At 36.9% G+C, this 14,134-nt stretch overlaps 1 protein-coding gene across 1 annotated transcript in view; it reads right to left on the reverse strand.

The window, feature by feature from the left end:
• Window positions 1-1,332: 1,332 nt before the first annotated feature.
• mboat2a (membrane bound O-acyltransferase domain containing 2a) overlaps window positions 1,333-14,134 on the reverse strand; it is a 78,213-nt gene continuing 65,411 nt past the window's right edge. The window contains exons 8-13 of the mRNA XM_036593263.1: window positions 12,107-12,299; window positions 11,754-11,857; window positions 11,596-11,660; window positions 11,362-11,494; window positions 8,798-8,949; window positions 1,333-6,730 (exon numbers count right to left, since the gene is read on the reverse strand). Of these exons, the coding sequence (XP_036449156.1) occupies window positions 6,550-6,730; window positions 8,798-8,949; window positions 11,362-11,494; window positions 11,596-11,660; window positions 11,754-11,857; window positions 12,107-12,299 (828 nt within the window). The 3' untranslated portion in view covers window positions 1,333-6,549. The remainder of the gene's footprint in view (window positions 6,731-8,797; window positions 8,950-11,361; window positions 11,495-11,595; window positions 11,661-11,753; window positions 11,858-12,106; window positions 12,300-14,134) is intronic.

Here is a 14,134-nt window from a genome sequence, read left to right on the forward strand (position 1 = left end):
GCACAGCTGATATTTATGACAGAGTCCGTATCTTCACACACAGACAGCTGAGTCACATCCACATCTCAGCTCTCATGCTGTGTTTGGGGTCATGTAGACTCGGACACTCTTTAAGAGATTAAAAACATACTTCAAGTGGAACTTCACTGATTAAAAATAAATCTGCACAATTCAATCGCTGAAATGTGAACATTCCGAGTTTCGTGCACTGTAAAGAAACTGACTTCTTTACAGAGGTGGTGATAAGAACCAGGGGAGGTGATATCAACAACGCAAATATAGCCATTTTTTTACTATACAAAATGACCACTGCCTTCTGAGTTTTTATATGTAATTCTGATAATGGTAAAATAGGATTAAATCTAGAAGAAGAAGAAAACGTTTTCTTTGCTAAATACCCTGTATCACTGCTGGAAAAAACAACACCCAGCATGGTCATACTGGTTGACCAGAATACCAGCATTCAAAACGCAATATAATGCTTGTTTTGCTGCTGATCCGTATATTAACTTCCATTGCCGCTGCTTCCAGCATCCAAAACTCATCATATCGTCTCTGTCGGAGCAAAACCTCATATTTCCAAAATAGTAACCTTACAGGAGGAGTAAAAAACTTTAACTTGTAATAGCAGTTAATGTAACCTTTTTCCCCAATAATTTTGGACCATTTCTGTGGTCTGCCCATCATGACATTTTGACACAGTGCAACAAGTAAAAAAGTAGAAAATTATGAGAAGAAAATGGAGATACCAGTTTTCTGCGCCACAGTGATGATATGCTGGTTTTGCTGGTGACCAGCCATGCTAGTCTATGATGGTTTTATTAGCAGGGATGTACCTTTTTATCACAAATGGATTTTAAAAAATGTGTTTTAGGCCAAAACCTTTTGTCAAAACTATAAATAAACAATGTTTAGGGCATCAGGCAACATATTCATAACCATTTTTTGTAATAAACTCTCATTATGGTAGCTTTTAGAGACATTAATCTCTTTGGGCATCTGGTTCCTATCACAATCACTGTAAATAATTCTGACTCCATACATTTCTCTAGAATGGAGCATTTCACATCAAACCACTCTGAATGACTTAGTTTACATCTTAAAGACTTACAAAAAACTGGAAAAACTCAATGAATTTCCCCATTGTTTCCATATAATATTCCTGTAGTACTGTCATATAGCAATTTATAATACTTATGAACCTGTAGTTAACTATCGTAACTGTATAAATTTACTGTAAGACTCTTAAAAGGATTCTGTAGAAATCTGTAGTTTTTTGTCATGCAGGTAAAGTTACACCCTATGAATATGAACAATTTCTGACCTCACTGGAAACGTGTGGTAATGATTTTAATTAGCTGGTTTAATCAGTAGGTTGCTGTGAAACACAGAAAAAGACATACAAAACCAGGATGAAAACACTTGGACAAAAACACCCCAACACCCATTAGAATAATGGTACAATTGTTTTTAAATGTTATCTGAATGAGGTAAAATCACAGTGTTGAAAAAATATTTTAGAAGATCTTTTAGAACCATTCCCAAATTTTATATTTAAAAAACAACAAAAAAAAAGTTTGTCTTAGAGAACGCAAACAGACAACTGGCAACAGATGAATCCCGGGAAGGCAAACAGGATTTATTCTCCATGTGACACAATTATCATGATAGTGGAAAAATAACAGCGTCAAGTACAGGAATCGTAAGAAATCTTTTGGCTTTGTACAATGTCGAAGCACTTAGTATTGAATCAGCAAATCTAATCTTGTACTGCATCTCAGACTGCAACAATGTACCAGCCCAAGTGACCAGCCATGGCTTTGACAGGGCAAAAGAAACCATTTACAGTTTCGATCACAGGAACAGGTCTTCATCCACTCACACAGTTAGAGTGATACTATAAGGTTGGGGAAATTATGCAGAGCAACAGTTAGATTTAGTCAATTTGTGTATTAAAATTGTATAATAAAATGCGTAGTATTTTGCAATTTTAGTATCATCAGTGGCTGCACAGATTAAAGGAATAGTTCACTAAACAAATCAAATTTACATCATTTTACCTCTATCCCAAACATGGTCAACCGGCCAAGACTGTTCTGTACCTAATGGCTGTTTGTTTAGTTTTGGACTAAAGCAACAATGCTAATGTAGCTAAACAGTAAAAGAAGTCTATGTCACCCAAATCTCTTTAGCCCCATTTCAAAACTATCTTAATAAACTCCAGACACCAAACATATCTCAGCCACTTGACTACATTTGGGGTAAGGAACAAATTGAGCAAATTTGACTTTTTTCAGTTAACCACTCCTTTAAAACAGGCCTTTGGTGTTTCAGGTCTTAGTTTCAATTTTTTGGATACTGGATGCACCCACAGACATTTTTACTCCTTTTTAACCAGCCAAAGGTCAGCCTTCAGTTCTACATTAACTTGTAGTGTTTGTCTCCTACACAGCAGAGTCCAGTCTGTGTTACTCTTTCGAAAGGCTGACAAGGGTTATAAAGTTGAAACAACCAGTCAACAGTAACTACAAAGGGAAAACAGACAGAGTTGAAATTATATAATACCTGGAAGGCTAGCAGGACGAAATAATAAGGAACAAATCATCACATCCATAAACAAAACGATGGAAAAGAACATCTAACAAAACAGTGCGTTTGGAGCAAAGGCCCAGAAAAGAACTTACAGTAGACTGGCAGCACATTCTTCCATTCATGACAGTAGTCCATCAAACAATGACTGTAAGTGAATTACAATAGCAGAATAAGGCTGATCTTCATTTCTGACATTAATAACGTGGACCTCAACAAAACTGAGGAAATCCACTGTAGTCTGACCGACAAAAAGCTGCGAGTGCTCCTTTCAACAAACAAAGTTTAAACAACGGGACGATATTTACACTAAACAAGTGTTCTCATACATTCACACGCAAGTACACTAACAATGTTATGGTTTGCATTTGGAAAAAAAAGGTATAGCAATGCAACGGCATCTTTAATATTCCATAAATCCTACATCTCTCCCACCACAGAGATGCCAGGTGCTATACTCAATGGTAACATTTAGAGGGATATTTGAGAAAAGTTGTGTTTCTAAGGAGCACACAGCCCACACCACTGCATTCTCTTGCATTGTTCTGACAGTCTGTATATTTTAGCACTAAGCCACCACATTCCTACAAAAGGGGAGAGAAGAAAAGCTCTCCATGCCTTTAGTTTTGGATATATTCATACTTCTTAGAGTTAAAAATAACGTTCTTTTATGACCAAATAAATACTTTTTTCTTAAGTTCTTTAGTGCAAAACTTCGAAATCCTGTCGCGCACCTGTATAAACGACGTGAGTGCGTGGTCTTAAACGTACGACGCGTGCGCCACGTATAATTTGGCACTTTGGACATACAAAGCAGTTTTGCATTGATGTGCTGGTTATGTGGTCGGAACACTTGTCTTGCTCAGACTTATTGTTTCTTTCCCTTTGGCCTTTTGGGCAGTTAGACAATTCTACAAAAAACAGTGAAAGATAAAATAAAAATTAACATAATTAAATTTGGAGTAATATCTTATGCTATTAAAGGTTAAATTTGACATTTCCTAAACCTTTACTCGCTGCGCAAAAGCTCAGTTTAAAGCTATAATCAGGGATTTTAAAACACAGAAAAAGAAAAGAAAAAGAAAAAAGGCAGCGCAGACACTAAACGACACCGAAACATCGAAGGAAGGATTGAGGGAAATTCTGCCATCCTTGAAATCGCAGACAATTCCGTACATGTTAAAAGCTCTAAGTAAACAAAGCATCTTCATATTTGCATTAATTGTAAACAATGAAACAAAGATCCACTTTCATGGCTCTCAATGGGGGTAGAATACATGCATTTTAAAAATAAAAGACCTTAACTTAACTGCCAGTCTTCATACAATATAAACATGATACATTTGAAGTAAACTACAAAGCTTTCTAAATCCCTGATTGTGGCTTTAAACCAGCTAATAATTATCAATTAGCGCAAACAAACACCTTCAGGAGAACCCATACATGCAATATAACTGACAATTTAGCTCCAAAACATTAATTAAGTCTCATGGCTTTGCACGTACCAGACTCATTTGCACATGGACCCCTTTAATAAAGTAATCAATCTGGTCCTCTGTATTTAGTGTTCTTTATATTACCATGTAACACCAGATAAGACCTTATTGAAGTGTGCTTGAGGAACCGTAGGAGGCTCGGCCAGTGCTCTTTCTCAGAAAGGGGAGAGGGTATCAACACTATCATACCCTCAATAACAAAAACATTCAGTGTTATTGAAGCTTTACAGAGAAGGGCCTTGCTCATTCTCATGGACTGCTGTTTTGATAAATGGTCTTGGCTTGTATTTCACTAAACACACCATCAAAATCCCTTTTGCAATCACCGACTTCAGAATCCTGAACTGTTCCCACATCTCATATTAAAAGCATCTAGGAATCACTCGGAGAAGAACTTTTCACCTCATCTCAAGTTATTTTCAGGGTAAATGTTTGCACTGTAGAATATATGAGCAAGGCCCTTCTGCTCCTGGTTAAAAGTAGTGATGGAAAAAACTACAATACTTGAGTATTTCAGTTAAAGTAGATGTTCTCTTGGTAAAATACTACTTGAGTAAGTATAAGTATTTATAGTACTTGGGTAAAATTACAGGTCACATGTTATTTGGACAGCCCATTGTAAATGCTTTGTAGATGATTATCTTGAGTTTAACTTACATTATATTTAATTATTTATTAAATGCACCTTAATATCCCTAACAATAAACCTTGACCTAACTGTAACCTAACCTTAACCTCGACCCAAAACCTGTTAAGAATCTATTGATAAGTTATTGGGGACTATCCAAATAAAATGGGACCAAAATACAAAAGTACTTGCTTGTCAATGCACTCAAGTCTCAATACATAAAGTACTTGGAGTTATTAAAGATAAGATATTGTATAATATATTAATGTAAAAGGCCTATTAAGGAGACCTGTGTCGCTGCAGACATGAAGTTGTTCAGTACATTTACTTTGGATACTTACTAAACTCGACTTAAAAGTACTTAAGTAGAGATAATATAGATAGAACACTTGTACTTTTACTCAAGTCTTAATTTCTTACCAAGAGTACATCAACTTTTTCTCAACTACTAAAATACTGTACTTTGTTTTGGTTAAAAGTCATTTATGACTGAAAAGTAGAAGACTCTTTGGAGGTTTCCTAAGGGCCCAAATCACAGAAAACCCTTCACAATCCAGAATATCTTCTGAAACGATAATGAATCTAAATACTGAACTACAGTAAATATCTTATGATGTGGTCAAGTTGATGGCCAGTGTAAAATCTCCTACTATAAAAAGAAACATAGCATCGCTGTCATATCAAAACCATGTAACTCTTATCTATTCATTAATTTATTCATTTATTTATTCCCATTTCACCATGAAAGGGCCAATGGAGATGCTCCAAAACTTTTTGGAGTAATATCTTATGCTATTAAAGGTTAAATTTGTCATTTTCTTGTAAAGTTACTATTTTAGAGATATGAGATTTCTTATGACAGGGATTCGTTTTAACAGTAAACTATGGTACAACGGTCTTTTCCTTCAATGTATGGCAATAAAAAATGTAATACAAATCCTGATATACAGCGTTTACATGAACGTGATGTACTGTAAAACATTCATGTACGTAACAAACATGCCGTGATATCACATGGTCCAGATGTCAGCTGATAACGACTGTGATTAGCGACGCTTATTAAAAGCTTCAGAACTGAATCCAGTGAGCCCTGAGGAAACCAACGGTAAAATGCAAACAGAAAGCCCTTAATCCAAACCAACAAACAGAATTACAACAATTAAAACAATCATAACCAACAAATAAAATTACAACATTTTTTTAAAAAGAATATAATCCTTTAAACCCTCGTTCCAAATAAAGGCCGACCCCCAATACAGCAGCAGATATGAATTGATTAGACAGAAAAAAATGAAGAGACTGTAAAAGACCAAACAATGGCTAGACACAGACACCTAAGGCCTATGAGAGATTGGCATCACACAATGTACTTCTATGTCTTTATCACCCCCCCAGTTGTTACTTAGAGAAGAAAATCTGTCAAACGAAGGGGACATTGTTGAACAGACAACGGCAAAAAACCCCCTAAGTACTTGCGTGAGCTGGCCTCAGTGCCGCGAATGCTCCTTCCTCAATGAATTTCCCAAGCCAGTTCGCTGAGCATCAGATAGTAGATAGAGGGTTTTTAAGGCAACTTCAGATTTGTTTGTATTCATTAAGCTCCATTACTCCCTGATCGCTTCCTCCCATTAGCAAATCATTTCCACCAATTAATGCCCCCGAACCGGTCAAGATCCAGCGCCACTCCTGTTTTGTTGCCCGTGGTCAATGTTTTAGTAGCATCCCTGTCTGGTTGGGTCGTAGGGAGAAAAATGGCCGCTATGGCTCTCAGTCTTGGTGTGCAAGTTCTCCACACCACACTGTGCGGGATGGGAGGTGGACAGGGGGCGCAGGATCTCATGTGGTCTTCTCTTTCTGATTGCAGTTGCTGTCTGTGCTCGAGTGGACGTTCTGGTCTGCTGGCTGGCACCGAGATGGACTCTGTTTCCCCTGAACACTCTCACGTGAGGTTCTGCGTTTCACAGGGAGGGCCAGGACCAGCAGCACACAAGCAAGGTGAAGATAGAAGTAACATGACCTGAAAGAGAGAGAGAAGTATATATTTTACATTATATATAATTATACATCATATATGTTTATGTACATAATAAGAGTTTAATATAGTACATAAACATTGCTAAAGTTTTAAAATGGCGGCTTCTCAGTCCTTACATAGAAACTATTCTGAATTCGTTTTTGTGGTGTCACCAAAACTTTATTTATATCTGCCCATTCAGCCTATAGCAGTTTAGCCCAAATCATACACACTGAAACTGTAAGGAGCCTTTCAATTCAGTCTGATGCTTGATTGAGACACAATTCAGGGCAGCCAGTCAGAACAGAGATCATTTACATATACCAGACTTAAGGCACAGTAACACAGTAACACAGTTTACTTTTAAGGGTTCACACACGTCATTTTCGAATATTTGAAACTAATTTAAAGCCAGGGAAATACTGTTTTCTGTGATATGGGCCTTTTACAATCTGCAAAATAATTAGTTTGCTTTAAATTAAACTAAATGATGTAAATGTAAATGTAAATTAAACTCCTCTCACCCCAAGTATAGACAACATTGAGACATAAATTTGGTTATTCCTGTTTTTAGCTATACAGCATACCTTTAATCATTTTACAGACAGCATGTATACAATATCAGAAACCTGATACATGTATGTATATATGTGATGACGTTTGTCCTTCAAAAACTGAACCGTCCAGTCATCAAGTAACATTTTAAGAGTTTTGCTGTTCTAGTCAGTGTCAATCCTTCAGCTATATTTCCTTGGCTGGCCTCCCACATCCTTCACTCTGACCAGCACACCAATGAACTGATGTTTTCGGCTGCCTAATTATCTCTCTTTAATGTGAGTGCTTTATACGATCCTCACACGGTCAAATTTAATAACGCTACAAATGACCACTATAGATTTCTCTTATCTCAGCAGGGCTCGTAAAACCAGTCATTCCCTGTCTTTCCTCGAGTACCGGCCCTAAAACTGTCTAATTAACAGAGTGTGGCTGTGCTGGACGGACATAGAGCTGTGCTCTCTTTTTAACCTTCTGCTATGGATTAATATAACCCAATCTTTTTCTAGCACTCAATAGGTTCTTCAAAGAGTCTTCGTAGAGCTGGGTGATACTGAAATACTGAATATCACGATATTTTCCGGCATGTCACACTATCACAGTATAAGACAATATTTAAATTAGAATTAATTAAGTTTATGCACACCTGTTTCCTCAACACTGCTACTCTATGCTTAAAGAAAAATGTCTTACTAACCTGAAATAACTTGAATAATTGGACTGTTTTGTTTCCTTCTTTTTAGACAAGATTGGAACCATGCAAAATATTGTAAATGTTAACCAGGCAGAAAACACATTTAGTTATTATTTATTAGCTTTTATGGATTTTAAACTGTTCTTTCAAAATGATCTGAATTAGCCAGTGTCAGATCCTGGACACCACATGCAAACTGCACAAAACAGAATTTAAAATTCTGCTTGTTTACAAGGACAGGCATTGTATAATGGACATAATGTTCATTATCTATCAAATATATCACTATATACATCACTAAAACTATGCCAATATCATAAATACGGTATACTTTGAAAGTCAACAAATCACCCAGCACTTAACTGTGCATTTAAAAGATGAAATCCTACTTTTATTTCAATTTTAATTTAATAACTGAGAACCATGTATGACATCTTTATGGGTTTATGTACACAAAACAGTCATAATTCATTTTTACATAACCATTTTTCAACCTCTTTAGAATTACATTAGGCAGTTTTTGCCACCTCTGTTCTGATTGACTGTCCAGCCCGAAACACACTATAAACTTCAATGTGGTGGGCGGAGCTAAATCAATTCAAACAATCAATTCAAAATGGGCTATTTTTGCAGCTTAGTTTCTATATAGAGACCATATAGGCTCGGTAGTGTCTATTATCTTTTGCTTGGAGAGTCTATTATCATTAATGTCAGCCAGTGCCTTTCTGTATAATGCTGTATTCTATAGGTTGTCCAGTGTCTTTTGTTGATGGCCTTTGTTTTCCCATGTAAAATCTGTTTAGCACTTTAGCAACACTTACCAGTAGAACCTCAGTGAAGGTCCCACGGCCAACACCACGAATGGCACTACTGTGTAGCATATAGCGATCTGCGTGCTGGCCCACGTAATCACATCATAGAAGAGCTTGAGCGTAGAGGAGCCCAGGAAGTGCTGCCTCATGTTGTGTCTCACCTAAAATGCAGAGAACAAAGACTTAGACCAACATTTATCATTAAGATGGTTTACACAGACTGTAAGAATTTAACAGCAGTGCCAATGTCCTAAAAACCTTGTATCTCTACAACAGGAATAAAAAAAGAAAAACATTCTTAAATTTAATGTATGTTAATATAGCAAGATTTTCTTCATCAATAGATAGACGTTTCTATCAGTTTCATCATGAAATATTAAAACAATGTAAAAAGCAGCTGTGTTTTCAAATGGTGTTAAAAAAGTGAAAAAAACTGAGGTTTTGATATAGACATTGTCAGAGACATGCTTGTTGTTGAGAACTAAATATGTTTGGGGTTTTTTTTCCCCAACCAAACCACCATCTGTGCATCTGTCTAGTGGAAGTCCAGTAAACGTAAGTAATACAGGCTTTGCTTTGGATGGAACAAGTGAAATTTAGCTTCTTACAAAAAAAGACAGAATAACGGATCTCAGAATCTGAAGAATCTAATCTAGTACTTCAGAACAGCAGTGGCCCAGGCTCAGAGAGAGTCAAGTCAAGTCAAGTCAAGAGGCTTTTATTGTCATTCCATCTATGTACAAGTACACAGTGGATTGAAACTGCGTTCCTCCAGGAACAAGGTGCAGCATGGAACAAAAGACTACAAATGAATGGGATTAACAGAATAGATGACATGATGACTTTAATGCAATACAGAGAGACCTGAGCTTATTCATTGCACATACTTTTGATTCACCATGGCATTTAAAGGCCATCTACTGCTGCTTGACCCAGTTCTTGTAGAAAGGGAAAAAGAAAATTGGAGAACATCTATCATTACTGGACAGCAGAGTCAGAAAACAGTGCTGAACTGAACCTTGGATGCTGCTTTGGAGCAGAGGCAGTGAAGCCTCGGCTTTGGTGGAAAATGCAGTTTAGAATAAGGGCTAGAATAAGGATTGTTAAAGGGACCTAAAGGCAAATGAGACAACAACACTAAATGCTCCTCACAATGCTTGGGCAATTCAGTGTAATTACTTGATTAATTACTTCGTGATCTTGGTTCCAAAAAACAAAAAATAAATAAATGCATACGTACATAACCAACCAACCAAAACAAAAACAAAAAAACAACAAATGCACAAATGTGATTTCTTTATTCCTCAGCTTTACTTACTAGACCTGCCCAATATACCAGTATAATAGCCTTTTCAATTCAGATATTGCTGAAGGCTGCAATGTGCAAATATCTCTAATATTCACTTGATCCAAGAGACATACATTTATTTAAAAACAATGCAGGATCTTTAACTGTGTCACTCTAACCATGGCACTTTAACATGTTAAAGAATACATGTAACAGTGTTTTACAATCAGGGTACAAAAAAAGAGAACTATATTCTGTACAGTTACAGAAAAAGAAAAACAGTTTACGGGTACATTGTAAAAAGAGTAATTACTAACAGGTTTATTTTAAAACCACTCTTTTTCTTGCCTGTTTTTGTCTGCTTAATACAGATGCTGTTGTGAGGTTGTTTTTTTCTTTCATGAAAGTTTACCACAGCGTGGGAGATTGCATACTGTGGCTCTGCTAAGGGGAGACAGCATGCTGTGCTGAGCGGTAAATTCAAATAAAAGAAAAAAATCTCTCTCTCATATTATAAATAATAGCTCCAAGTTAGGCTAAATTTCACTTTTGGTCCACAGTTTCTCTCACTGCTATTCACTGGGTGTGATGCAGGTCTGTGAATGGTGTAAGTTAGATGTCAGAAATCGAGTTGGGATGAAAAGCTTTTCACACAAAACAGAAAATGAACCAGACTGAGAAAAGTGTCACACAGTCATGTGTGATAGATGTATATCAATGTAATCACATAAACAGCTTGCCCGCTAGGAAATCTACATCATTCAAGTGAGTGCAGTTTTCAGGGTAGTTCATGTTAAATTAAAAAATAGTAATGTCAAGCTGTGGAGGCACAATATTCCAAACTACGCATGCCTTTCTTGAATATCTGATTGATTCCACCAAAAAACTAAATGACATTTTCAAATTGATGTACACACTAAACACACATCACCTGTATGGCTTCTGTGTATTTCTGTCTTCTATACTGTGTTAAGAGATTGTCCTGCTGAAATTGCTTTTCTGTGATATTGATTTAATAATATGACTTTATAAAGACAAGTAATCCAAAAGCAACAGAAAGTCTCAGATTACGTTACCTTAATCTAGTAATCCTCTGGATTAGGTTACAAACTAAAAGGGTAATCAGCAATCTGTGCTGGAACACATTTTTAAAGTAACACTTCCAACCCTATAATACAATCATTTCATAATGTACCTGCAACTAAATTGGTTTCATATTATTAAAAACAGTGATTAGAATTGCAATATGAGTACTTTATCCATATCATGCAGTCCTAATACTTACTGCTCTGGCTGCCAGCGTCACGCCAATGCCTGTGACGAAGGTGAAGTAGTATCCTGGGTACACTCCGTGCCACACGGCAGAGAGCAGGAAGGTGGCTGCTGTTGGATGATACGGACAACGTTCGTAACACACCCTACAGAAACATCAGAAACATTGCATATTGTGAGACAAAGCACAACACGGTACAGCACAGGATCTGTCAGGGAAATGAGGATAACCTTTCAAAACATCTACCTTTTCAGCCAAAGTGCTGTCTGAATGTTCCAGTTGTCAAGGAACGTCTTGAAGCTAGTTGCAAACTGCAGTTGAAGGAAATAAGTACAATCAATTCAAGTGTGTCCTTTGATAGCAAATGGGTTACTGGATGTGATTGCCATCTGGCTTTCTCATACCTCAATGTTCAGTATTCTCAAGTTTGATATCAAGTCCCATTGTGGAGTGCCGTCTTTGCTGTAACCACTGAAGCCAAAACCAGCAGCATTGTGAATAGCATCAGCTGAAAAGCAGGAGAAACAAATAAAATATGTAAATAAATTCAGTTAACAACTACAAGCTCATTATTAAAAGCAATACTTTCATTTGGATAGTTGCACAATGACACAACCAATTCCTTCTTTAAACACAAGAGGGCAGTACAGCTCTAGTATAACAGAACATTTTTTGTTGAACATGTTTTGTGGCTCTCACAGTTATCAAAAACATTGCAGAGCATTCCAATTTTAAAGTAAACAGGCTCCTTTCTCACCAAGCGTCCACACAAAGTAGTACTTTGGCCGCAGGCTGAGCATGGATAGGTAGAGGTAGAGGACCCGCAGGAAGAAGGGCTGCGAGGTGAAGTAGGGGTCATCAATGACCCGTTCCACGGGGCACACCCTGTAGAAGGTCAGGTAGACCAGCAAACACAGAGCGCAGGTGCCCAGCTTCAAGATTACATCCCTCTGGAAGAACCACACAGTCAGGCTGCATAAAAACCACTGAACTCACATTTACAATACAGTGAGACACAATGGATTTGTTGAATATGGAACCATTTCCTCTATGTGTGTAGAAAGCACACACGCATTCATTAAAATACTTTTCAAGAATCATCATTCTCTTTAGGCTTCAGTATCTATACAGTATCAAACTAACTTTGGACACACTCATTAAAGGTTTTCTACATATTTTTCTAGATTTATAATACCAAAACTATAAAATAACACATATCCAAACAGGCAGTGACTAAAACTGTTAAACAGATCAATACTTTTATATTTATATTCTTTTATTTATAGATTTATAGATTTTATTTTTTCAGAGCTGAGCCGCTGGTACAGTCTTTAATCAGGGAGAACTAGTTGCAGCAGTTTATTATGATTAAGAATTAGCCTAATAGTACTAGTGATACAGGTGGCCTTTCAGCTAAGCATAGGAAATATATAAAATATTGGTCCTAAACCAAGTCATAGACCACCACTGCAGGGCATTCTTGCTGAAGGAAAATGCTAACACCTCACTGGCAAGTTCAACACCCTGATACATGCCCTCATACAGTAGAGTTTTCGTATTGGTATGGGTTTAACAGACAGGAGTGAACACAAACGTGCTTTTACACAGTGATATAGCCTTTAAGTCATGGTAGAACAATACAGTTTTGTGGTTTAGAAAGGTCTTGAGATCCTCACTCCTATCTGTTAAACTCATACCAATACGAAAACTCTACTGTATGAGGATCTCAAGACCTTTCTAAACCACAAAGCTGTATTGTTCTACCATGACTTAAAGGCTATATCACTCTGTGTACAAGCACACAAACGTGCTTGGAAACTTGAAGCAAAATCTCACCAATTTTTAAAAATTTCTGCATAATTTAATCGTGAAGATGCAGGGTTGTCACTACTGATTGTATTAATAATTGAGTCATCTGGTAATTATTTTGACAATTAACAGTGTAATTCATTACAGCAAATATTTGTTTTACTTCATATACATTAAATCTGTGGTTACAAACCTATGTGCATTTGTGAGATTCTGCTTGTGTGGGATGTGAACCTGAGGGATTTGTGTGCTAACAGCTCCCCTTTGTGGAGAATGTGTTAAACATAGCTTCATAATGACCTGTTTATCATTCAAACAGTGAACTAATCACTAAGCCAATCCATCAAGAATGTAAATTTTAATCAATGATTTTTTTAAATCAAGTAATTTTGTTTAATAAAGTAATCCTAACTTTGCCATTAAGAAAAATAAGAAAATGAATTAATTCAGAGTGGTTTGATGTGAAATGGTCCATTCTAGAGACACTTACATAGTCAGAACTGTTCACAGTGGTGGCGACAGGAACCAGACCAAAGCATTATGCAGAATTTTTGAAAACTAGGTGAAATTCCCCTTTAACTACTGTACCGCATTATGGATGGGTAAAAATTGTAACTTTTCATCATGGCAGCTATTGAGCTAAAAACTCTTCGGCTTTAGGACTTTCATAAATTTTTTAGTGATTGTGATAAATCCCTCACTGGTTTTAATTAGACCCAGCGCTCACAAAGGACCAAGACTGGCTGGTGGAGTTGATCAAAAAGACACCAATACTGTAGTTCTTCTGGAGAAGGAGAAAAGTGCTGACTCTGCTAATCACCATGGCAACGTGTGGGGCTATTTCTTTCTCTACCAGGCCAGAAGTAGACAAGCTCATCTTACCGGAATTACTGTCTGCTTTGGGCCCAATGTACACCAAGCTACTTCATTCTCTCAAGTAGAGATAGAAGACTACTACAGTGTCAGAGAGTGTGGC

This window comes from Colossoma macropomum, unplaced genomic scaffold (genome assembly GCF_904425465.1).
Source record: "Colossoma macropomum unplaced genomic scaffold, Colossoma_macropomum, whole genome shotgun sequence".
NCBI classification, from domain to species: domain Eukaryota; kingdom Metazoa; phylum Chordata; class Actinopteri; order Characiformes; family Serrasalmidae; genus Colossoma; species Colossoma macropomum.